At 45.1% G+C, this 23,942-nt stretch overlaps 1 protein-coding gene across 3 annotated transcripts in view; it reads left to right on the top strand.

The window, feature by feature from the left end:
• Positions 1-23,942, top strand: part of PAPPA (pappalysin 1) — a 253,779-nt gene that overhangs the window by 179,699 nt on the left and 50,138 nt on the right. For all 3 annotated transcript variants that reach the window (XR_008475800.2, XR_008475799.2, XM_002743252.6), the window contains exons 11-15: positions 2,256-2,369; positions 3,956-4,091; positions 6,448-6,661; positions 15,697-15,865; positions 18,401-18,584. Coding sequence is in view for 1 of the 3 variants with exons in the window: in XM_002743252.6 (XP_002743298.3) it covers positions 2,256-2,369; positions 3,956-4,091; positions 6,448-6,661; positions 15,697-15,865; positions 18,401-18,584 (817 nt within the window). In the remaining 2 variants the exon portion in view is untranslated. The remainder of the gene's footprint in view (positions 1-2,255; positions 2,370-3,955; positions 4,092-6,447; positions 6,662-15,696; positions 15,866-18,400; positions 18,585-23,942) is intronic.

The raw sequence follows: 23,942 nt of genomic DNA on the forward strand, positions 1-23,942 counted from the left end.
AGACCTGGTCCAGTTCATGGGAGCCCATTGTTCTGAACACGTTGTTAGGAAAACTGATGTTGATGGTTTTATATCTATTTTCAATGGCTTTCTAAGCTAACAATTTGGATTTTTTTTTTTTTTTTTTGAGACGGAGTTTCGCTCTTGTTACCCAGGCTGAAGTACAATGGCACGATCTCGGCTCACTGCAACCTCCACCTCCTGGGTTTAGGCAATTCTCCTGCCTCAGCCTCCCGAGTGGCTGGGATTACAGGCATGCGCCACCATGCCCAGCAAATTTTTTGTATTTTTAGTAGAGACGGGGTCTCACCATGTTGACCAGGATGGTCTCGATCTGTTGACCTTGTGATTCACCTGCCTCCGCCTCCCAAAGTGCTGGGATTACAGGCTTGAGCCACCGTGCCTGGCCAACAATTTGGATTTTTAAAAAAATTTATAAAATTGCATAGGATGATATAAATCAGAAACACCTGTGTATAACAGGTATATGCACTACCTGCAATTGACAACTATACGTTTTGTCATATTTGCTTCATGTCTCTTTCTGTAAGAAAAATCACACACCACAAATAAGACTGAGGTCCTTTTTTTAATCCTGACTCACCGTGTCATTCCCCTTCCTTGATACACAGAGGCAACTACCACCCTGAATTTGATGTATGCTTCTCTACTCTATTTTTAATTCACATGAACCGCTGGGCAATATATAGTTTTGCTTTGTGTTATTTTTATGAATGACATCATAATGTACTTAACCATTTGCACCTTGTTGCTGTTTTTGCACTCCGTGTTATGCATTGCGATCTCTCCACATGGATGTCTATGAACTCACCATTAGGGCTTCCTTTTCATTTGACTAGGGACCATACTGAGCCAAGCGTTAAAATATTTTTATATCATCCTTGTATATGAATACAGTTCATTTTTCTTACTGTTCCTTTGCCATATAGAATTCCACCATGTGACTATTTTCTATTTTATACATTTCTCCTCCAACAGGAGAACATATAGACTATCTCCGATCTTTTCCTACTATACTTGTTGCAGAAATGGATATTTTTAATCCTTGTTGTATATCCATTTTTTCTTTTGTTTTTGCTTGTTTTAGGTGTTTATGTTTGTTTAATCTTGTTGAGGATATATCACTTTTTTTCAATAGCATATGAGATGCTCAGAGCTTTCCAGGTCAGCCTTACTTTTCAGATGAGTAGAATGCACTGAGATGATATGAAATGACAGGCCCAAACTCACAGGGAGATTTTAAGAGAGGAGCCACGTTAGAGAGCAGAGGAGAAGTACCAATTTGGGATGCCCTTCTACCAAAGGTCTCACGAATTTCAAGGACTGCTCAGCTGTTTCTATTCCCTTATTGCACTGTTTATGTTTATATATGCATTTGTAATTTCTTGGCTAATGTCTGCACAAATTGCCTGCTCTAAGCTCTTCAGCATGTCTTCTCTACCATTTTGTCCTATAGTGTTTGACAAGCCATAGTTACTCAGTAAATATCGTTCAAATGAATGAATGAACCAATAAATGAAATGACATTTGAGTATGCAAGAAACTCCTCAGTTTGAAGGATTCTGCTTGTCTATATATGTTTCCTTTTTCTTTTAATACTACTTGGTATTATCTATCATTGAGAATGAATTTGTGTGTATGCGTATAAAGTTTTGGAACTGATTTTCTTTGTTGCTGGGGAAGCAAATGCTAATGTTTTCACAGTCTTTTCTCTGTTGTAACATCACTCGGAGCACAATTTACAGATTTGTTCTAAAATCGTCTACTTGACATTCAAGATTCTATGAGATCTAATTCCTCCACCCACCTTTTCTGCCACTGTCCCTAAGGCTTAGTACTAACAGGCATTTTATCACAACCTCAGCATTCTGGGTTTCTGCTTTCCTCTGAGCCTGGCTTCTGCTCCCTCTGCCTGCAATGCCCTTCCTCTTATCACTGTGCTACTCTTCCAGGCCCAACTCAAGTATCCACTCCTCCAGGATGTGTCTCTGTGAGAATATCTCTGACATCTCTACCATCAAAGTATGTTATCTATTATATCCTTAACAGCATTAAGGATTACCTCTTCTACAATAGAATGTGAGCTTCTGAACCAGATTCTGGCCTTTTCCTCCCTGTTTTTCCCTGTGGTGCCAAGAGCAAAATAGGTGAACAATACAGGTTTGTAAAATAGATTAAAGTTGAACTTCTGATACTCTCTAAAACATGATTTTTTTTGGTCTATCTTTTTCCAGGTATGTCGAACCAAGGTGATAGATCTCAGTGAAGGCATTTCCCAGCATGCCTGGTATCCTTGCACCATCAGCTACCTGTATTCCCAACTGGCTCTGAACACTTTTTGGCTCCAGGTAAGCTGAAGCTCGGAGAGCTTTGGAATCTCAGGCAGTGAGCCACAGAAAACACTGACTCCCATGACCCTTTCTGAAGATGGGTTGTCTACCTGCTGAGGGTGTTAATTGTAAGAACAGGAAACAAAACACTTAGCAGTGTGATGCTTACTGAAATGGAATCCTAATTGCTCATGGAATGCCCCCACTGAGCTCTTGTTTTAGCAAAGAGTTTGGATGTATCTTGTCTGCCTGGAACCTCCTATTCATTGTTCAAGATCCTTTAAAATGATCTTTTCCTTTGTGAAGGCTTTACTGATCACTACAGGAAGATGTGACCATTATCTTCCTTCTTGTCCTGCACATGTGAGGTCGCTTGTTGGATGGCACTTGTCACATGGCATTACAGAGCTGTCCGCGGTCTTTCTTTCTGGTTAAGATTGTGGATATTATTGCATTTTGCTTTACACGTCACCGACCTACTTTGAATTCCCCAAAATGCAAAGGCCATATCTTATTTAGCTTTCTGTCCTCAATGCTGAGTGCAGAGATTGACATGGAGAAGTGACAGATAATCATGCATGCCATGTTTTTTTGTGGGTTTTAGTGTGCATCAGGACCTTTGCTACACACTTTGCTCTCATTATCTTACTGGAACCTCACAGCAATCCTGTGATTTACCTGGTTTGTTTTTTTTTTGAAACAGAGTCTCGCTTTGTTGTTCAGGCTGGAGTGCAATGGCACGATCTTGGTTCACTACAACCTCTGCCTCCTGGATTCAAGCAATTTTCCTGCCTCAGCTTCCCAAGTAGCTGGAACTACAGGCATGTGTCACCATGCCTAGCTAATTTTTTGTATTTTTAGTAGAGATGGGGTTTCGCCATGTTAGCCAGGTTGGTCTTGATCTCCTGACCTCGTGATCTGTCTGCCTCGGCCTCTCAAAGTGCTGGGATTACAGGCTTGAGTCACTGCGCCTGGCTTGGTTTTTTGTTTGTTTTTTCATTTTATTTTATTTTTTTTGAGACGGAGTTTCGCTCTTGTTACCCAGGCTGGAGTGCAATGGCGTGATCTCAGCTCACCGCAACCTCCGCCTCCTGGGTTCAGGCAATTCTCCTGCCTCAGCCTCCTGAGTAGCTGGGATTACAGGCACACGCCCCCATGCCCAGCTAATTTTTTGTATTTCTAGTAGAGATGGGGTTTCACCATGTTGACCAGGATAGTCGATCTCTTGACCTCGTGATCCACCCGCCTCGGCCTCCCCAACTGCTGGGATTACAGGCTTGAGCCACCACGCCCGGCCCTTGTTTGTTTGTTTTAAATCCAGCATTTAGAAATGATGGAACTTAGACCCAGTGTGGCCCAGCCATTCACTCGGTATCACACAGCTAAGTAGGAGCAGAGCAAAGATTGAAATTGGGTTTCTAACCTCAAAGCCCGTGCTCTTCACTGTTCGGTTTCTTTGCCTCTTCCTTCCAATCTTGGACCCCTGACAAGTAGTAGCCCAGTTCTTAAAAAGGAAGTTTCTCTACAAATGCATTCCAATGTGGCTGCCTCCCCATCACGTGACTGAGGGCACATCTGACCCTCCTGTGTCTTCTCAATTTCAGGCATATTTTTCTCAGCCAATGGTTGCCGCAGCTGTCATTGTCCACCTGGTGACAGATGGGACATATTATGGGGACCAAAGGCAGGAGACCATCAGTGTGCAGCTGCTTGATACCAAAGATCAGAGCCACGATCTGGGTAAGCATGCCCTCTTGGGTTTGGCTTGCTCTCGGTACTTGCTTTCACCTCTGCCCCATAACTAGTTGTGAGGATCAGCTTAGAATGAGCTCTTCCTTCCTCTGTCCTTTTTCTTGCCTCTTTTCTATTTGGCATTCTGGTTGCCCCCACATCAAGATATGGTTATATATCCAGAGAAATCTAGATCTGGCAGAGACGGGGATAAGGGGCCAATGGCCAAGCACTCCCTTCTGCCAGCCACCTTTAACCTCAGGCATCCCATATGATTCCCCAAAGACCCTGAGAAGGAGCAAGACTGAGTAAAAGCCATTTCCCCGTTGTACGTGTCAGCACCTGACACCCAAGGAGAGGCACTGAGAGACCCCAGGTCACACGGTAGGTCAGGAATGACTAGTTAGGTTGTCATAGCCTATTGCCTTTTACCCTATAACCTGGAGCATTCACGACCTCCACCCCAAGTGGGGACTGTATCACCAGTTACAACCTCTGGAGAAGTTCCCAGTGGGAATAGGAATAGAAACGTTGTAGGAGTAAGGAGGCAGTTGAGGCATCAGTCAGGTTCTACCAACTGCCTGAGTGCAGGGCCAAGGGGGAGAACAAGGGCTGGACTTGTCACTTGTACCACCCCTTTGCATACCCACATGCACTGTGGTTCTGAGGAGAGGGCCTGAATCCAGAGCTGACGGCTGAGGTTTGAATCCTGTCCCACCACTTACTCACTTTGAGAAGGTGAGCAAGCTTCCTGTCCTCACAGCATGTCACTTAGAGCCTCGTTTGCTTCATCTACACAGCAAGGACAATGTTAGAGTCGGAGTGTGCTATTATTTGATGCTGTTGTAACCAAGCCTAGCACAAAATCAGACCCTAAGACATATTTCCTATGACACCTGCCCATTTCCAATCTACCCTGGAGAGCTCTGGGCAGCCTGGCTACTCCAAGCATTTGGAATTCTTGGCCAGTACTGAAGCCTGGACTTCAAAACCGTGCCCACACCATCCCGCAGAGAATGCTTTTCAAAGACCCTTATGAAGCAAGCAGTCAAGGGGTCATTTCAGGGTCAGAACAAAGCCAAGGGAACAGGGAAGGATTTCTTGTTTTGTTGTTATGCTTAATTACTGAGTTGGTTTTAAAGGCAAGGGAAACATATGAATAAGGAAGAGAAAGGACACCCCTCTGGACTTAGCAGGATTCCTAGGAAATTTCCCTAAGTGAGAAACAAGTATTTTTGTAGTCGTTGTGGCATGGCCCAGGGCTCTGAGGAGAGGTTTTTCAGCAGAGTGGGGAAAAGTCTGGTCCCACAGACCCTCTTTGGATCCTGCTACTGATGCCTGAGGCTCTTCTGTTTTTCCCCTTCACCCCCGCCCCATCACCATCTTTTCCAGTTCACAGTATCCCAGCATTCTGAGGCGTCTTCACCTCTGGAACTGAGAAGGGCATCTGCTTCAGGCTTCCTTCCATAGCAAGGAAGACTTCTCCTTCCATAGCAAGCCTGCCAGGACCCAGTTAGGTTTATGCCATTTTTTGGATGTGAAAACTGAGTTTTAGGGGCTACCTGGAGTCCCATTATTAGGAAGGGACTACATCAGCATTTAGACTCAGGTCCACGCAGCACCGAAGCCAGCTTCCGTTTTGCCAACTCCATCCTGCCACGGCCTTCCTTTCCTTTTGTCCCTCAGTGTATCTTTTCTCCCTGGCCCTCCCTCTTCCTTCTTGGAGAACAGGAACCTGCTGCCTGCCTTACAAAAACCTGAGGACGGACTCTCGAGTGAGGCAAGCTCAGATCCTCCTTCAGAGTTTGAGTCATGCCTGGGCCGTGCTCCTGTGGAAAGCCGCCCCTGCCCACGGTTCTCAGCTTCCTCTGCAGACTAAGCAAGAGGCCCTTCCCCCTTCAGGGCTGCTTTCTGGTTCACAGATGACTTAGGAGAGTGGGCTTTTTATCCTGGGAAGTGCCTGTTGCTATGAATTATTTCTGTCACTTTTCCAACTGACCAGGCAGGCAGCCTAAAACCCAGCAACTCAGACCAACGAGCCCTACAGCAATGTGGGAGGGAGGTGAGAGCCTGGGTTGCTTGGCTGAGGGATGGCCATTTGGGGGAGGGAGAGGGACTTTGGGCAGTAGGTGAAGGGGAAGCTTAGGGGGCAGGGAGGCAGGGGGATTGGAAAGATTTGGAACCAAGGGAAAAAGGCAGACAAAGAAACTTTCCATCAGACTCAGAATCCTCACCGGCTGCCCAATGGTGCTTTTGTGCAGTGACATGAAAGGGTCTGGGGGCTTTGGGAAGGGCCTGTTGGGGAGGGCGGGATTGGCCTTGAGTAATGAGCCTGGCCCCTCCGCCTCTCTGTCTCCCTTGACAGGCTTCCATGTCCTGAGCTGCAGGAACAATCCCCTGATTATCCCTGTGGTCCATGACCTCAGCCAGCCCTTCTACCACAGCCAGGCGGTACATGTGAGCTTCAGTTCGCCCCTGGTCGCCATCTCGGGGGTGGCCCTCCGCTCCTTCGACAACTTTGACCCCGTCACCCTGAGCAGCTGCGAGAGAGGGGAGACCTACAGCCCTGCTGAGCAGAGGTAAGGGACCCACGGCCTTCTTGTCCCAGGCCATTTGTAGCCAAGTGGAGACAATGTGATTTTGAAGCTGGGTAGCCATTTGTGTGGCTGTAAAAAGTCTGTGCATTTCTCCCTTCTCCATCCATCCTCTGGCCAGCTCTGCCTTTGGGCTTGAGAGGCCCATGCGTCTCTAAATTCCTGGGGCAATGGAGGGAAACAGGGTTGTATGGTGTGGTAAAAAAAGAACCTCCTCACCTGGCTTGCAGCGGCAGACTTGACAATAGCTTGCAGGGTGACCCTGGAAACATCAGTTTCCTTCTCTGAGCCTCAATGTCCTCATCGGAACAAAAAGAGGATTAGCTCTCCCTTATCTCTGAAATACTGGAATATTCTGCTTCCTAGGTGGCACAGGCGGGAGGCATAACCCTCCTAACCAAGGGGGATAGAGTGAGGCTGGTATTTGTATCACCCTGGTTCACCGTGTGCATCAGGGATAGGTGAAATCTCTCTGTCTTCCACAAGCCTAGCTCCTATGACCTCACGAGTGGTCTAAGAGCCTGACTTTCGACTGTGACATCACTTCCTCAGTGCTTTTGAGCTGGCATCTGCTAATACATCCAGTTTAGAGCTACAAGGGAGTGGAGTTTCCCCAAAAGGATACAAGCTTTGGGAATACTCTTACTTGGGTTTGAACCTCCACATTACCACTTCTTTTTTTTTTTTTTGAGATGGAGTTTCGCTCTTGTTACCCAGACTGGAGTGCAACGGCACAATCTCGGCTCACCGCAACCTCTGCCTCCTGGGTTCAGGCAATTCTCCTGCCTCAGCCTCTCGAGTAGCTGGGACTACAGGAGTGCGCCACCATGCTCAGCTAATTTTTTGTATTTTTAGTAGAGATGGGGTTTCACCATGTTGACCAGGATGGTCTTGATCTCTTGACCTCGTGATCCACCTGCCTCACTGTCCCAAAGTGCTGGGATTACAGGCGTGAGCCACCGCGCCCGGCCCATACCACTTCTTAAATGTGTGTTCTTGGTCAAGTCACTTCAGTTTTCTGAGTCATAGTTTTCTATTTTGGAATAACAGATCAAATCTACTCCACAGGGTAGTGGTGAGGGTTAAATGTTGTGCTGTAGATGAAAGTGTTCCTGCGAACTGTTAGGCATTATGCAAATATAACATATTAAAAGAGAATATTTATAATCTTCTTTTGATGATGATGGTGCTGCTTCTCTGCACAGAATTTTGTGTAGAGTTCTGAAAGTTAGAGCTGGAAAAAGCTTCAGAGATTATCTCATGCATCAGACATGTCCAAATTCTGTGTTCCCATGTAGAGAAACACAGGTCCCAGAAAGGGGAGAACTTGTGCACAGTTGCGCAGCGTCTCTCACATTTGTTTAATGAGATCCAGAAGGAGAGAGAGTTGTGATTTTTGTAGGCTCCCCAAGAGTAAGGCTGTCTGGAAGTCGATTCATACCTGGGGGGCAAGAAAAGAAATGGGAAGAGGGGGACACCAGCTTTTCCCACGCCCCTGTTACCACAGAGGACACAAAAGGTGGTTGCAAAATCCACATTGTTTAGCACCTACTGTCTCCAGCTTCTGTTGTGCAAAGTCTGTCGCAATCTTTCGGAGGCAAGAGCGTCTTAAATATAACTCATCGTCATATTTCACTCTAAAAGGATGTTTTTATCCCTTGTTCTCCAGACCCTATAAAAATAAGTTAATTCTCAGAGCCTGGGGAAATGATGTCAATGAAAATCCATCAGATCGTTTCCACAAGACTTTCCCATTCTTATTCAACCATCCTGATCAACCATACATTGACCGAGGACAGGACTGACTTGTTTGAACTCTCAATGAATGGCGCCTGGGCCCTAAGTAAATAGTAGGAAATATTTTACCTCTAAAACATATCGATCAATATGTATTTGTTAGTTCTTTGGTTGTAGGAAGAACACTGAATGCAGGGAAAGTGCTGACCTGTATGTGACTAATTATGTTACCTCGGATTAGTCATCCCCTTCTCTGGCCTCAGTTTCCCCATCTTTAAAATGATGATAGTGGTTCTCATGGATTCTCTGCGGTTCTTTCCAGTTTTAACAGTCTGTGATTCCCAAGAGCTGGGAAAATGAGAGAGGACAGCAAGGTACAAACACTTGTCGATCCCCAATAGATAGGAACATTGTCTTGTTTTATTATTGCACCTTTTCTGGGAGGTATAGCTCAGAGAAACAGAGTGTGTGTCATGACCATCCAGGCAGTAAGAGGCAAAATCCTGCTTTGTCTGTCTCTGAAAGCCATGCTCTGCCCACCACAGCAAGGCGTGAGTAGCAGAGGAATTTTCACAACTGGACCCATGTGAGCATTTACTCAGTGGAACTGCGAGTGAGGGGATGGAGCTGCAGCTCTGAGCTCTTTGGCTGACTTGTTCCTGAGCTTGGATCAGGCTAGGACAGGCTGCTTTCTTGAGGGCTGAGACTGCAGGGCTGCAGCACCTCCTCCTGAGTGCCCCAGTGGGGAAAGGACAGCAGCTGTTCATGGGGAGCTAAAGAGGCATTCAGAAAACAAGCAGGACTCTGCAAACACGCAAATGCATTAAAGCAAACAAACAAGGGAGGAAAGAAAGGAAAAATAAGCAGCAACTGTAAAGAGCCGTGGGATGTTTTCCATCACTCCCCAAACACCAAAATAAATAGCATCACTTTTTATAGCATGAATTTTAGCTGGTTGTAACAGAAACATCCCACTTAACTCTCAGCTGTTCCCAGGTAGGGAAAAGTACTGTTGTTTCTCCCCTCTCCTTTTCTCCTGCCTCCCACAGCCTTTTCTGGTCTCCCTGCATCTCTCCCTCTCTCCCCAGTCCCTTTTCTCCCAGCTCTCCATCTCCTCTCTCTCTCTCTCTGCTTCTCCTACCTTGTTTCTCCTCCTCATTTTCTGTCTCTCCCCCTGAGAGCAGCGTGATGCCTGCTGTGGTGCCTTGGGAGGAGCACTACCACAAAATCAGTTTGGGCAACGTATTCCATTCTAGCTTCAGGGGTCTCCAGTCTCTTTGCAGTACTCGGTATAAATTCAGAGACCCAAGAAAACAGGATCAGGTTTCAAAGGAGAGGCCCAGCTGTGGAATTCTAGTCAAATCCGAGCTCCACACCAAGTTGTGGAAAGGAGAAAAGGTGGGGAGAGGAGCATAGTGGTGGAGTGTAGGGTGGTGAACAGGCTTCTTTAATGAGAAAAGCTACAGTGGTGATATTGTGGCTCCAGGATCTGTCTTACACACACACACACGACACACACACATGACACTCACACACACATGACACATACACACATATCACATTCATCCACCCTTGTGGTTCTAAACAGAAATTGAACAGTTCATTATAAATTCTAGAAGGCCAGCTTTGGGAGGTAAATAAGTTCTTCACATGGCTAGATTAACTCTTTCAGCCAGGCAAAACTTCAGTGTTGTTTGTTGGTTGGGGGTCTGGGTACCCACAGACTGGAGCCAGGCATTTCTAGAGTCTGTGCACTGATGGGACCCCATGTGTGGAATATCCCATTAGGTGATGATACAGGGATTCATATACAGGATTTGGAACACAGAATGAAGCTGCTCTTGGCCAGAGACCACAGATTGCTCAGACCGCTGCCACAACCTCATCCTGCTTCCCCAACCCGCAAAGGAATTAGTGCCTCTCAGCACATTGGTTGGGAATCCCTAGTCTGGGGAATATACCTGCAGATGGAACTGCTGTGACTAAGCATATGTGTGTCTTTGACTGTGCTGAATACTGCCTGACTCTTCTCCAAAATACTGTCCAATTCACAGCCCCATCAGGGACCCACCAGAGTTCTAGTTACTCTGTATTCTTGGCAATGCTTGAGATTGCCAAAGACTCCTTTTTCCTATTTTTCTCATTTCAAAGGGTTCTGAAATTATAGAGCTCTGTTGTTTTGTTCCCATAAAATCATGAGGCCTGAAGCTGGGGAGGGCTCTCATAGATTTCCGGCTCTGTGCCCTAATTTGAGGATGGGAAATCTAAGGTCCAAGGAAGGGAAGTTACTTGCCTAAAGTCACCCAAGTTGGGGACAAAACCAGCCCTGGAATCTAGTTCCCAGGAATCCAGTTATCTTTCCTCTTCGTCAGAGGTTCCAATATTCGTGTTCCACAGACCATATTAGTCCATAAACAACCTCTCTTTGGCCTTTCTTAGTTATCTCCTTTAATTAGCTGCCAACATTTAAATATCAGGAGAGTTCATATTAAAAAACAGAATACTTCTTGGAACTCTTTAAAGAAATGAGAAGCTTTGAAAGCATCAGGCCCTCCATCCCTCTGGGCAACCTTGGACTGGGGCAAAGTCTGCTCTTTGGCCGGGCACATCCCCTACCCTCAGCACACCCAGCTCAGCTTGCCTGAACTCTGCAGGCCCCTGAGCTTACATCATAATCTTCAAAATCTTGCCTCCTTACCACACCACAATACTGGCTGCTAGAAATCCAAGGTAAAGAACCCATTAGGATCATTCCCCCAGCTGCCGTATTTCTGGGTAGAAAAATGGGGTCCTAGAATAGTAGCTCTTTCTTAGTTTCACTTCCTAAGTGATCTTGCAGAACTCATGCCACGAACAGTTTTTCCTCCATTTTCCAGTGTGGAGCACTTGTCTTTTTTATCCTCATTTGAGCAGCCCAGAATGATTTATAAACAGCCTTTCTGTTATTATCTCTGCTTCCCTATGGCATAATTGCAGCTAAGTAGCAGGGCACAGCAGTTACACTGTGAGTCAAGGAACAGAACCAGGAGAGGAATGCTTGTCAGCACTGACTTCTGGCTTTATCCGGGTTCCAGCACCCTCCAGGTATCCTCTCTTATGAGTGACTGGAGACCATTCTTATTGACAATGGAGACAGCAATGGGGGATTAGCTATTGGATCAGGTAATGTTTTACCTGTATATGGAACTTGAGTCCATAGGTAAATACATTAAAAATACAGATAAGGAGAAAAGAAAAAGATATTTAAGTATCTAATTAGCTCTGCACCCCAGGAACCTCCACCTTTGCCCAGGTGTGAGGATTTGATCTATAGAATTACCTGCATCCCTTCCCACCCGTCCATCAAATCAGCCACCTTTCTTCCTTAAGAGAAGTGTCTTCATTTTTTCCTTCTTATGTTATTTTTATTTGTTGCCCATCACCGGTGTTAAATCCTTCCCTCATTTCCTTTTAGGAAGCAGCAGAGCCTTTTCTTTGTTTTCCTTGTTTTGCTTTTTGTTTTTGTGTTTCAGAAATGACAGGGCTGTGTCACAGAGTTATTTGAGAGGGTCAGTCAGGGTAATGTTTATCGTTTTTGGACAGTGTGTTCACACAACCTTTTCCAACCAACAGGATAGCAAAGAAAAAAGAGCAGGGACTCAGGGGACAGACTGGCAGATCTCCACTGGAATTCTATCCAAGCTGAGTGCCCTTGGGCAAGCAATTTAAAACTCTTAGTTCCAGTTTCCTGTTCTTGAAAATGGGAATAATATCACTACCTCCAGGAGCTGCCGTATAGAATGCAAATGAGGTGATGTAGGTGAAACACAGCGGCCAATGCCTGACACAGATCCCCTCCCTTATCCCTTTTCTTCCTGTTTTCAAGCTGCGGGCCAGGTGCAGACAGATGTGCTGAACAAGCAGGATGCCTCAATCCCTGAAGCGTATTCTACAAGGCCTAAGAAATGTCTCATGAAGAAAAGGTTATCAGAGTTTAAAAAATAGTGTGTACCTACCTTAGCCCCTTCTGGAAATTCTCGATGGGTTATCCAAAGTATGGAGAAGCCCTGGAGCTAAGAAAACGAACTGGCTTCATAAACTCAATGCTATCCTTACTCATGTGACCATAAAATCTTTTGGTCAGGTGATACATGAGATCAGTGACTATTTTTCCTTTTGTAGCAAAAAGAGACAGAGTAGAGAGACCCATCTTCTCAAGGAGCTTTATAGTTCCCAAAAGCGCAGTGGTACAATCTCGTCTCCCTGCAACCCCTGCCTCCCGGGTTCAAGTGATTCTCATGCCTCAGCTTCCCATGTAGCTGGGATTGATTATAGGTGTGTGCCATCACTCGCAGCTATTTCTTTTTATTTTTAGTAGAGATGGGGTTTCACTATGCTGGCCAGGCTGGTCTTGAACTCCTGACCTCAAGTGATCCTCCTGGCTTGGCCTCCTAAAGTGCTGGGATTACAGGTGTGAGCCACTGTGCCCGACCTCCAAGCATTTCCCATACATTGGCCTTTCTAGTTTATAAACACACCAAGCTCCAACCTGTGCTTTAATTTTGTACCTGCTCCTCCCTCTGCCTGGTTCTGCCTCTGTCCCAAACCTATGTATGGCTTATCCTTTCATTTTATCCAGGTAGTAGTTCAGATGTCCCTTCTTCATGGATCCTTCTATGCAAAGTGCCTTGCCCCTCCCCACCAACTGTCACTCTTTATAATTTCAGCTCGGTTTAATGCCCTAACTGCATGCATCGTTATCTCAAATGATCTCATTTATTATTTTTCTTTGGCACATATCCTCCCTCCTGAAATATACAGGATAACAGGCATCTTGTTTATCCCCTCTGTCACTGTATTCCCAGTGTATGGAACAATGTCCAGTGCTCCGTAAGGCCCCCAGGGGAGGTCTGTTAATAGATGAATGAGTGAATGGTGTTTCACTCTCTTGACAATCCTAATAAAGAAGTTATTTTCTTATTTCCACTTTACAGATAAGGCAACTGAGGTTCAGGATGTTATATAAATTTCCAAGGTCAAACAACTGATTAATGGCAGAGCTGGGTCTGGAGCCCAGATTTCCCTGATTGATACGCATTGTGCTCCTTCTACCTCAGAAAATGAAGCATTTCAGATTTTTATTTTCTACGAAGAAGAACTTTAATGTGCACAAAATAATCAGGGAGGGCGCTATTTATACTTTAATGACTCTGCAACTTAAAGAAGAAAGTCATCTTTCCCTCTGGGTCTTCATAAGAGCCCAGGTACCTTCTGGGAGTGCAGAGTAAGAATGCCCAGACTGTTAGGCACAGGTCAGAAGAACAGCTTGGGAGCTAGTAGCTTACAGAGGAAATCTATTTAAATTGGAACCATGCAGTTCGTTCCCCTGGTGCTTACACAATGTGAGCAGATGCATTGTTTGGTGTCAAAGCCCTTGTGTTGACTACAGTCTCTTTGAGATCGCCACGTGGTATAATGCTGAGGCTGTCAGGAGAGAGAAAAAGGGCAGAGAATTGGAGTGTCTCAACAAGTGTTCCTTAACGCCAGTTGCCCTGCATCTCAGGAGGGTGTTGGAGAATTGCAAAGCTCCCATCAGTGAGAGTCTGAGATCCAAATTAAATGCTCGTTCTTTTCTGGGTACTCAAAAAAGTAAATTGGTTTGTGATATGGTTTGGAGGCTTTTAGCTCCCCACCTCCCCAGACTCTGCTTCTCACTATACTTTTGAGTAGTGAGTAGAGAATAGGAATAGGTCTCAATAAAACCCTCGGTTGGGTATCATGAAACTGAGAGAGAGAGAAAAAAAAAACTTGCAAGCCTTTTCTGACACTGGTTTGGCCAAAATGTCTCCCTGTCTCCTAGATTAAAAACAGAAACATAAAAGCCTTGAGGTTCTGAATGCAAATCTGTGCGTACTGTAGGCCAGGTGTTGGCGGTAGACACAGTCAGAGAGGCAGACGTTAGAGAAAACTGCCCCCTAGAAGTTCTTAGTGTTAGACAGAATCAGCCTCCTTAAGGTCTTTAAGAGCTATTGCAAGGCACCGTCACCATTTGTTTTCTGCTATTTAGGAAACATCTGCAAAGCATTTTTATTGGCACTGCACAGTACACCAATATGAAATAGGCATTATCTCTGCCCTCATGGACATTCTAGTTCAGAAACATGGGATGAGGTTAGTAACGAGGCCTTCGGAGTCACCCATCTAGATGGGCACTTAAGCAAGCAACTTAATCTTGCCAGTTCCCAATTTATCCAACTGTGAAATGAGTAACACTTAGCTCATAGGGTTGTTGTAGGATGGAGTGAGCTCATGTATACAAGCAATCAGCTCATATTAACTAATGTTATTGAGTGCTTGCTTACCTATAACACAAAGGGAATGATCATCGAAGCATGGGGATATTATGCTGTTTCTGTTTGCATCCTTAAAGATCGTCCTGCAATCTGGTATGTTCCACCAGCAACGAGGAACTGAGTTTTTAATACATTGAACATGAGGCAATGGCATTAAGGAAAGAAGGGTAGAATGCCCATGAGGGTGCTTGCTGAGGGACGCAAGGGAAAACTTCCTATAGAAGTTTTCATGATGCTTGGACCTAAAGAATGGGTGGAATTCAGACCGGCAGAAAGGTAGAATTCAGAGTTGCAGCAAGGTGCAAGGCATAGTCTCCGTACAATTCCACTAATGATTTGTAAGTTACTTTACAGTATAAAAGTCTTCTACATCCATCACCTCAGTTGAGTCTTGAGGCTGTATGAGGTTGGCCAAATTTGAGAGCATACTGAAGCTCAGAGATGGGATGTACCTTGCCAACTAGGTAATAGAGCGTAGGTGTGTTTATAACCCCAGCTACCTCTTATTGAGTGCTTAGTGTCTTCCAGGAATTCTGCTATGCACTTTTTTCTGATTTAATTCTCAAAATGATTCTTGTAAAATACAAAAAGGCTTTTGCTCAACCTTGTGCCTGGCAGAAAAACGCAATAGATATTCACTGTAATCATGATGATCCCCTTCTCACAAATGGAAAAACTGAGGTTGCGCAAGGTTTAAATCTTGATAACATACAAAGCTTTTAAGTGGCAAGATTTGAACTCTGGTTTGTCTGTTGCTATAACTTGTGCTCTTCATGAGAAACTTTAATCACTGTCTCTAGAGTCATCTTCACCTGAGCCAGCACCTCTTTCTGTCCTCAGTCTCAAGGCCCCTGAAATCTTGGAGAAAGTGGCTTTTAGCCTTTATCTTCCAATTGGAGTGTGGCTGTCCTCTGAAGAGACTCCTTCCCCTCTTGTTTCTTTCCTCCCCAGCTGCGTGCACTTCGCATGTGAGGACACTGACTGCCCAGAGCTGGCTGTGGAGAATGCTTCTCTGAATTGCTCTAGCAGCGACCGCTACCATAGCACCCAGTGTACTGTGAGCTGCTGGACAGGCTACGTGCTCCAGATACGGCGGGATGATGAGCTGATCAAGAGCCAGGTATGCACAGGTGCTGAGCTTAGAGCCTCTCTGCAGCCCAGGGAAGGCATACTGGGTGTTGAACATGTTGTCTGCTAAATACCCAGCAGCACTTAAAATAGTGTTGCCACGTAGTAGGTGCTCAATAAATACTTGTTGATTAAATGAATGAGTGAGTGAATCAATTAACCAAGCAAGCAGTCTGGAATCTCTAAGAAAGCGGGTTCCTGTGCAGAGGAGTGTTCCACACAATACTTACCAGTGTTTTTGCATAGGTTGCAAATCTCCAAGACCATGGGGCTATTTTGGAATGAATATCTTACAATCAGATCTCTGACAAAACTGAATGGGCTGCTTTAGGACGAGATGAGCTGTCTGTCAGTGAGATGTTCATTCATTCACTAATTCATTGCAAAGCATCTGTTCACAGGAAATTGGATGCTATTCTAGGTGCTAAAGAAAAAGAAGCCATTGGCTTGGTGCAGTGGCTCATACCTGTAATCTCAGCACTTTGGGAGGCCAAGGCAGGCAGATCATAAAGTCAGGAGATCAAGACCTTCCTGACCAACATGGTGAAACCCTGTCTCTACTAAAAATGCAAAAATTTGCTGGGCATGGTGGCATGTGCCTGTAATTCCAGCTACTTGGGAGGCTGAGGCAGGAAAATCACTTAAATCCGGGAGGCGGTGAGCCGAGATCATGCACTCCACCCTGGGGACAGAGCAAGACTCTATCTCAAAAAAAGAGAAGCCATTAAGATAAATCGAGTCCCTTCTCTGAAGGAGCTGAGTGCCTAGTGGTGGAGGTAGTCAAACACCTCATTAATAATGTGCCACTGTGTGATAAAGCCTGTCAGGGGAAGTGCAAGGTGTTGTGGAGGCACAGGGCGATTCAAGGGAGGTACCTTGGAAAAAGCGACATGGAAACAGATAACTAGACAGATCAGCGAAGGGGTGTGTGTTGGGGAGAAGGAAGAAATACATGCACTGGGCACAGACAAATGTGGAATCCCACTGATGATAAAAGTGCCACCGATGTTTTTGTTTTGTTTTGTTTTCTTTTTCTATATTCACCCAAGCAACGAGGCTGGAAGGGGCAGCTGGATCCACTGGTGCAGGGCCCTGTCAGTTTAGTCAGAAAGTGTGGAGTTTATCTTTAGGACAACAGGGAGCCGTTGCAGGCAGTGACATGAGCACATCCTGGTTGGCAAAGTCTAGAGACCCATGTGGGTGTAGCTTGGAGTCCGGCAGTGAGAATGGTAGAAGGGAGACCCCCTCAGACAGTCATCAAAGGGGTCATGGACGACAGGATGCATCCTGCATGAGATTAGTGGTAGTGAATGATTTGGAGTGATGTGGCAGAATGTTGCTTCAGCCAGATGGTGCTGTAATGTCTCAGGTTGGGCATGGGGGAGTGGCACAGGTTGTCCGGGGATTTGTGGATTTCTGTCACTAAATGTAGCCTTTTCCTGGGGTGGCCAATGGATTTTTGCCTTCAAACTGTAAGCACACAAGACACATTCCTTGTTGCTGGGAGCACCTGTTTGTACAGAACTTCTGGACTTCCTTGTCTTAGACACCTACTTCCATGTGGCAGACATGGCAGGCCTGAACTCCTGTAGAAACAATTCGACTGTTTTGTCAGTGAAGGACCTCACTCAAGCATGCATCCCTTTGATGTGTGCTTAAGAAGGAAAATGTCCTTTGCTTTTAAAAGATCAGCATTTGGCAATTCCAGTCCCTAGGAAGCCTCCAGGCTGCCATGATTGTCCATCGCTTGGCTCTGCGGCATGGCCTTTCCCTGCACCAGCTCTGCCATCTTGTAGTTTGGTTAAAATCTCTACTTACTCTTTCATTTTTCCCAGGTTTTTTCTTTGTACTTTTGTCTCTTGACTATTGAGCCACCAAATCTCAGAGTAGGGAGTGAATCTTGGAGCAGTTCTTGAGTTCAATCCATCCATTTTGCCAAAGAGAGAACTTAAGTAAAAAAAGGGACTTGGCTGTGGTCTGGTAACATGGAAGAAAAGCATCCAGGTCTCCTATATCCATGGAGAGTGCCTATTGTGTGCCAAGCACTACAACAGGATCTTAGTAACTCCTCTAGAGCTAAGAAAAGACACAAAAATCAACACTCGACATCTTACCATTGAACTGTATTTCACAGTCTGTTTGTGAAAGAAATCGTCCTGCCCTGTGAGGTCTCAAAACCTCAAGATTCTCATCAATGAAATGGAAATTGTGATCTGGAAGACTCTATAGACAGCAGTTAAGAGCATAGCCTTTGGACTCACGTCCAACGCATCCTTTTTCCAGCTGGTTAACTTAAGGCTGATCATGTAATGTCTCTCCGTCTCAGTCTCTGTGTCTTTCAGTGAAAACTGGAGTATCTAATTCATGCAGGTATTGCGATCATTACAAGTGAGCTAATGTGAAACACTAAGCATTGGTCTCCTGGTGCCTGGACAGGACTCTGAGCTGTCACCTTGGGAAGAAGGGTACTTCTCCACATCTAGGGCTCGGTCTACCACTCCTCACTATGCATACCTCTGCCTTTCAGATGGGACCCAGCGTCACAGTGACCTGTACAGAGGGCAAGTGGAATAAGCAGGTGGCCTGTGAGCCAGTGGACTGCGGCTTCCCAGACCACCATCACATCTACGCCGCCTCCTTCTCCTGTCCTGAGGGCACCACCTTTGGCAGTAATTGTTCCTTCCAGTGTCGTTATCCTGCACAACTGAAAGGTATCTTGAGCCCCTTCCCCAGCTCAGCCCCCATTTGTCTATGGGAAACCTGCACCCAGGCCCTCCTTCTGGCTCTCAAACACAAGGGTGGGATGGGGTTTAATCTATACTCCTGACCTCTTCCCACCAATTGTATTTATGTAAACTGCCCTGCTGCGCAGATGAGAAAGAAAAACTAGAGTGTGGATAATTATGACAGTGAAGCCCTTTCTAAGACCTTGGAAATCTTGCAAAAAAAGAAAAGAAAGAGGATAGAAGTGAAGGAAGGAGGGAAGAAGGAAGAGAAAAAAAAGAAGAGTTTCATTTGGGGCTGATGCAACTAATTCACTTTGTATGATTAGGGCCAGTAAGCCTTACGAGGTAAGGGTTACTATTATTCCCATTTCACAGATGAAGAAACCAAGCCTTAGAGGGTTTAGAACTTGCGTGGTGGCTCACGCCTACAATCCTAGCGCTTTGGGAGGTGAAGGCAGGCGGATCACGAGGTGAGGAGATCGAGACCATCCTGGCTAACACGGTGAAACCCCCTCTCTACTAAAAATACAAAAAATTAGCCAGGGATGGTGGCACGTACCTATAGTCCCAGCTACTTGGGAGGCTGAGGCAGGAAAATCACTTGAACCCAGGAGGCAGAGGTTGCAGTGAACCAAGATTGTGCCACTGCACTCCAGCCTGGGAAACAGAGCAAGACTCCGTCTCAAAAGAAAAAAAAAAAAAGAACTTGCCCAAGGCTGCACCATCATTGGTGGGGACCACATTGAAACCTAGGTCTGTCTTTCTCCAATGCTGGCTGCTACTTGTTAAGAGGGGCCAGCTCTTAACAGAGCAGATATGGACAGGAAGCATCTGGCATCCTCCTGAGCTAGGCACCTATTGAGGGGAATGAGTCTGGCATATCAGAGAAGAGATCATATTTTAGGGAAAAGTGAGCAGCTGGCCTGGGTGTCCTAGAATGCTGGGACTAGACATGGAATGTATTAACTCCAGACTATGAAATCACACTCCTGTCAGTCAGTCAGAGGCCTTTGGAAAAGGGAGGCGTATACATTAGCACTGACTATTATAGCCCTCATTGTGGCTAATAATAATGCTTAGTCAAAACGATGCAGATCCTTCCACTGCCAGCTGTGGCTGGGGAAGAGTGACCTGGCTGTGGAGACAAGGCCTTAGGAGGACCATCATCTTGATGGTTGGCGATCCCAACTTTGCTTTTCCTTGACCGTACAGGGTCATATCTCTCTGCTTCCATATCGATCAGCCAGGACCAAGTGCCATGTCATGCCGCTTGGTTGTCAGCATCATCTAGTGTTCGGAGTCCTGTGCTAAGGCTTCTGCTTGGATCTGCCAACAGCAAGAACTGGGCAAATGTCCTGCAGCCTTTCTCTTGAACTTGACTTGCCACCTAATCTGCCCTCCCACCCCCATCTCAAGCTAGGGGATTAAAGAGGTGATCAATTTCAACTTTCTTCTTTTAATTGCTTCCCTTTCCTTCTTTCCACCTTTTGTTTTTCTTTTATCGTAACATGGTTTAAGCAAAAAGAACAATAGTTTTCATTTAAATTATACTTGAAGTTCTGGGGTACATGTGCAGAATGTGCATGTTTGTTACATAGTTATACACATGCTGTGGTGGTTTGCTGCATCCATCACCCTGTCATCTACATTAGGCATTTCTCCTAATGCTATCCTTCCCCAATCCTCCCACCCCATCCCCCCACCCCCTGCTATCTCTCCCCTAGCCCCCCCACTCCACCCCCAACAGGCCCCGGTGTGTGATGTTCCCCTCCCTGTGTCCATGTGTTCTCACTGTTCTCACTTATGAGTGAGAACATGCGGTGTTCGGTGTTCTGAAAAAGAGCAATAGTTGTTTTTTCTTTAACTTTTATTTTAAGTTCAGGAGTACATGCGCAGGTTTGTTATATAGGTACATTTGTGTCATGGAGGTTCATTGGACAGTTTCTTTTATCACCCAGGTGTTAAGCCTGCCTTAATTCCCATTAGCCATTTTTCCTGATCTTCCACCTCCTCCCACCTTCCTCCCTGTGATAGGCCCCAGGGCCTGTTGTTCTCCTCTGTGTGTCCATGCCTTCTTGTTATTTAGCTCTCACTTGTAAGTGAGAAGATGAGGTATTTCTTTTTTTGCTCCTGCACTACTTTTCTAAGGATAATGGCCTTCATCTCCATTCATGTTCTCTCAGAGGATATGATCTCATCTTTTTTATGGCCACATAGTATTCCATGGTGTATATATACCACATTTTCTTTATCCAGTCTATCATTGATAGGCATTTAGGTTGATTCCATGTCTAGTAAAAGCACTAATTTTAAACAGCCAATAAATAATAATGATAATAATGACCAACCTGAAATCCTTTCTGCCTTCAGTTCTTGCCCTAACTGGCACTCCCTTTGCACCTCTTGTCCTTCTTAATGTGTCTTCTTCCTCAGTAACTTCTGTTAAGTCTACCCCTTACCAAGTCTACTTCCCTATTCCATGCAATCTCCTGTGCCAGCCCTTGGCTAATACAGCTTCTTGATTGAGTGCCTGTCCTTATTCCAGTTGAGCTAGTGCATTTTTGTTTTCTCCAAACAATATTCTGTCACATTCTAACATGCTAGAGATGGTCAAGAACTCACAGACAGCTTTGGTGCAGGGACAAACCAACCGGTTAGGTGATTTGTTCAAGGTCAAAGCTAAATCCATACTTTATGCATTCAACAAATGAATACTGAGGACCTACTGTGTACTCAGCAGTAGGCTAGGCTCTGGGAGTAGAGAATGTACAAGATACAGCCCTTGCCTTATGATCTAGAAAGTGCCACCCCCATGAGGCAACTGCTTAGAATACCGGGTTGAAGGTAGGACATTTCCCTCCTTGGGTTCTGTTCTATGTTAATGTCCATCTTTAAGGCACTGCCAAAGAGACTTAGTCTTCTGGGTAATCTTTCAAATGAAATAATAAAAATAAGTACGTCTGTTTTGACACTGCTACAAGTTGACAATTACTTTAATGCTCATTGGAGATTGGAATTTCCTTAGCCACATTTGTAGACAGGCTGAGCAGGATGTATTTTTTGCATTAAAACATAAACAAATGAACTTATAGGGTCCCAAAACTTGTTGGAACCTAATCTCTAATATTAGCACCTCTACCAGGAGATGTTACCCTCTACCAGGAGCTTCAGGTTGAGACATGCCTTCACTTTGTGTCTTCAGTCATGTTCCCCCAGGAAATACGGTGGGGGGAATGAGGACAGGAGACATAGAATTAACAAAAGTTAACAGGCTCTCTTCTAAAGTCAGTTGCCACTGTGGACAGCTAGAGCTCAGTCCCTCCGGGAAACTCTGGGAGACAGTGGAGAACATGCCTCAGAGTTATTGCAACTCTGGAAACGGGTACATGAATCTAGCAACTCCACCACTGATTTCGTGCTGCCTCCAGGGGCATTAACTCCTTGGTACTTTAAACTTGCCCTGCATATGGACAGACTAAGCATCCATGACCGGTGTAAGAAGCCTCAGGCAGAGAGTTGGCAGTGCAGTAAGCATCTTTCACAGTGTACAGGCCAGTGCCAAGAAGATAAAGGAAGGGCAAAGTATCATGTATCATACCCTACTCTCTTCAAAGCCACATGGTAGATGCAGGGTAGTGGCTACAGCTGGTGCACAGAAATAATGCCCAGTTGAAAATTCTTGGAGTTTGTTGCCGGGGTTGGGGGACATATCCATGGTCCTGAATTGCCAGTGCCTGCTTTAGCTGTAGTACACTGCTAACTTTTATTCGCCCTCTTCCAGAAATCACTTTTCTGGTTTGCATTTTCTCTCTTGACTAACATTTTGCAATCTTTATGTTCTCTTGTCGCAGAAGAACCATGACTTTCACTTCATAATTTACAGTGTACGTAGCTGATATAATGTACTTTTATAGAGTCCCAATACCTTTCCACAGATATTTTATCTCTCTTGGGCAATTTGGAGAGAATGTGTTTATACAGCTCCCCTCCTCACTAACCTTGTGCTTTACCCCGGCACCCCAAAGCAGTGACTGTCCCAATTACAAGGGCAATGCAAAAAGAAGGGTGTGTAGACCCTGGTATTCTGGATGCTTCTGTGTTTCTATGGAAAACAAATGAAGCACCTTTCTCCACACTGTACTCTTTTTACTTGATGTTAAGATACTTATAGTTGTCAGTATCACAGTTTATCAATGTGGAATCCCTATGGGGTTTACAGACACCAGTCTCCCTGTGCTAACCAGATGAATCATACTGACAAAGAAGAAAAATGAAAAAAATGAGAAGGAATAGGATAAGTGGAGGAGCCTGCCTAAAATTGCAAATAAAATAAAATTTCTCCCCTTTCTTTCTTTTCCTGCTTTTTCCTCATAGTACTTGGCACCTTCCAGCACACCAAATAATATTCTTTTTATGATAACTTATTGTACTCCTCCATGTCTCACTAGATTATAAGCTCCAAGAGAGCAGAGATATTTCTCTTTGGTTTTATTTTATTTTGGTCACCGCTTTGCCTTCAACATGTAAAAGTATCTGATGCAGAATAAGCACTAAATAATGTTTGTTGAATCAGTGAAGACTTCTGTGATGATCCTTTCAGATCTACTAATGAAGGTGAAAAGAAGGAGGAAAGTGAGAGGAAGTGGCGAAGTGAAGGAAGGAAAGGAGGGAAAAAGGGAAGAAGTTAAACAGACGAAGACATTGACAACACTTTTGTGGGCACTTTTCATAAATGCTTCATTTCATGTTCTCAGCACCCTGACATGCAGAAGCACTGTTTGCTTTCCACAGATAGGAAAACTGAGGCTTGATGCTTCTAGAAAGAACAGTAAGGACTCTGCTGATCCCATGTAGCCTACTTCCCATCTAAAACAACCATCTCTCTGGTTAGAATTTGTTTTGAACCTCAGTTTTGTCTTTTGCCAACTAATAGCACTTGGTCAAGTCACCTCTTTCTCTGAGTCTTCATTTCCAAACGAGGACTGCCATACTGAATACCCTGTTTATGATGGAACTAAATGAGATTGCATATCAGAAGCACTTGCGACATAGCAACTACTCCGTAAATGTCAGTGTTCTCCCTACCACTCCACCCCTCCAACCTGCAAGTCCCCAGCCTCCCACGTTTCCAGCCTTGGTTGTCAATGCCATTCGGTAATAACCAGGAAAAAGAGAGTTTGGTGGAGAAGCACAAGTTTCAGGTCCTCCTCTAGTTGTCTTGGGGACGTTTTAGGCAGGCCGTGCATCGATAATATATGAGCTGGCAGTGAAAAGCCCAACTCCCATGTTTTACTTTTGTTTGCAACATTCCCCATCAGACCAGCTTCCCGATGGCAGTCAGCA

This window comes from Callithrix jacchus, chromosome 1, assembly GCF_049354715.1.
Source record: "Callithrix jacchus isolate 240 chromosome 1, calJac240_pri, whole genome shotgun sequence".
NCBI lineage: Eukaryota > Metazoa > Chordata > Mammalia > Primates > Cebidae > Callithrix > Callithrix jacchus.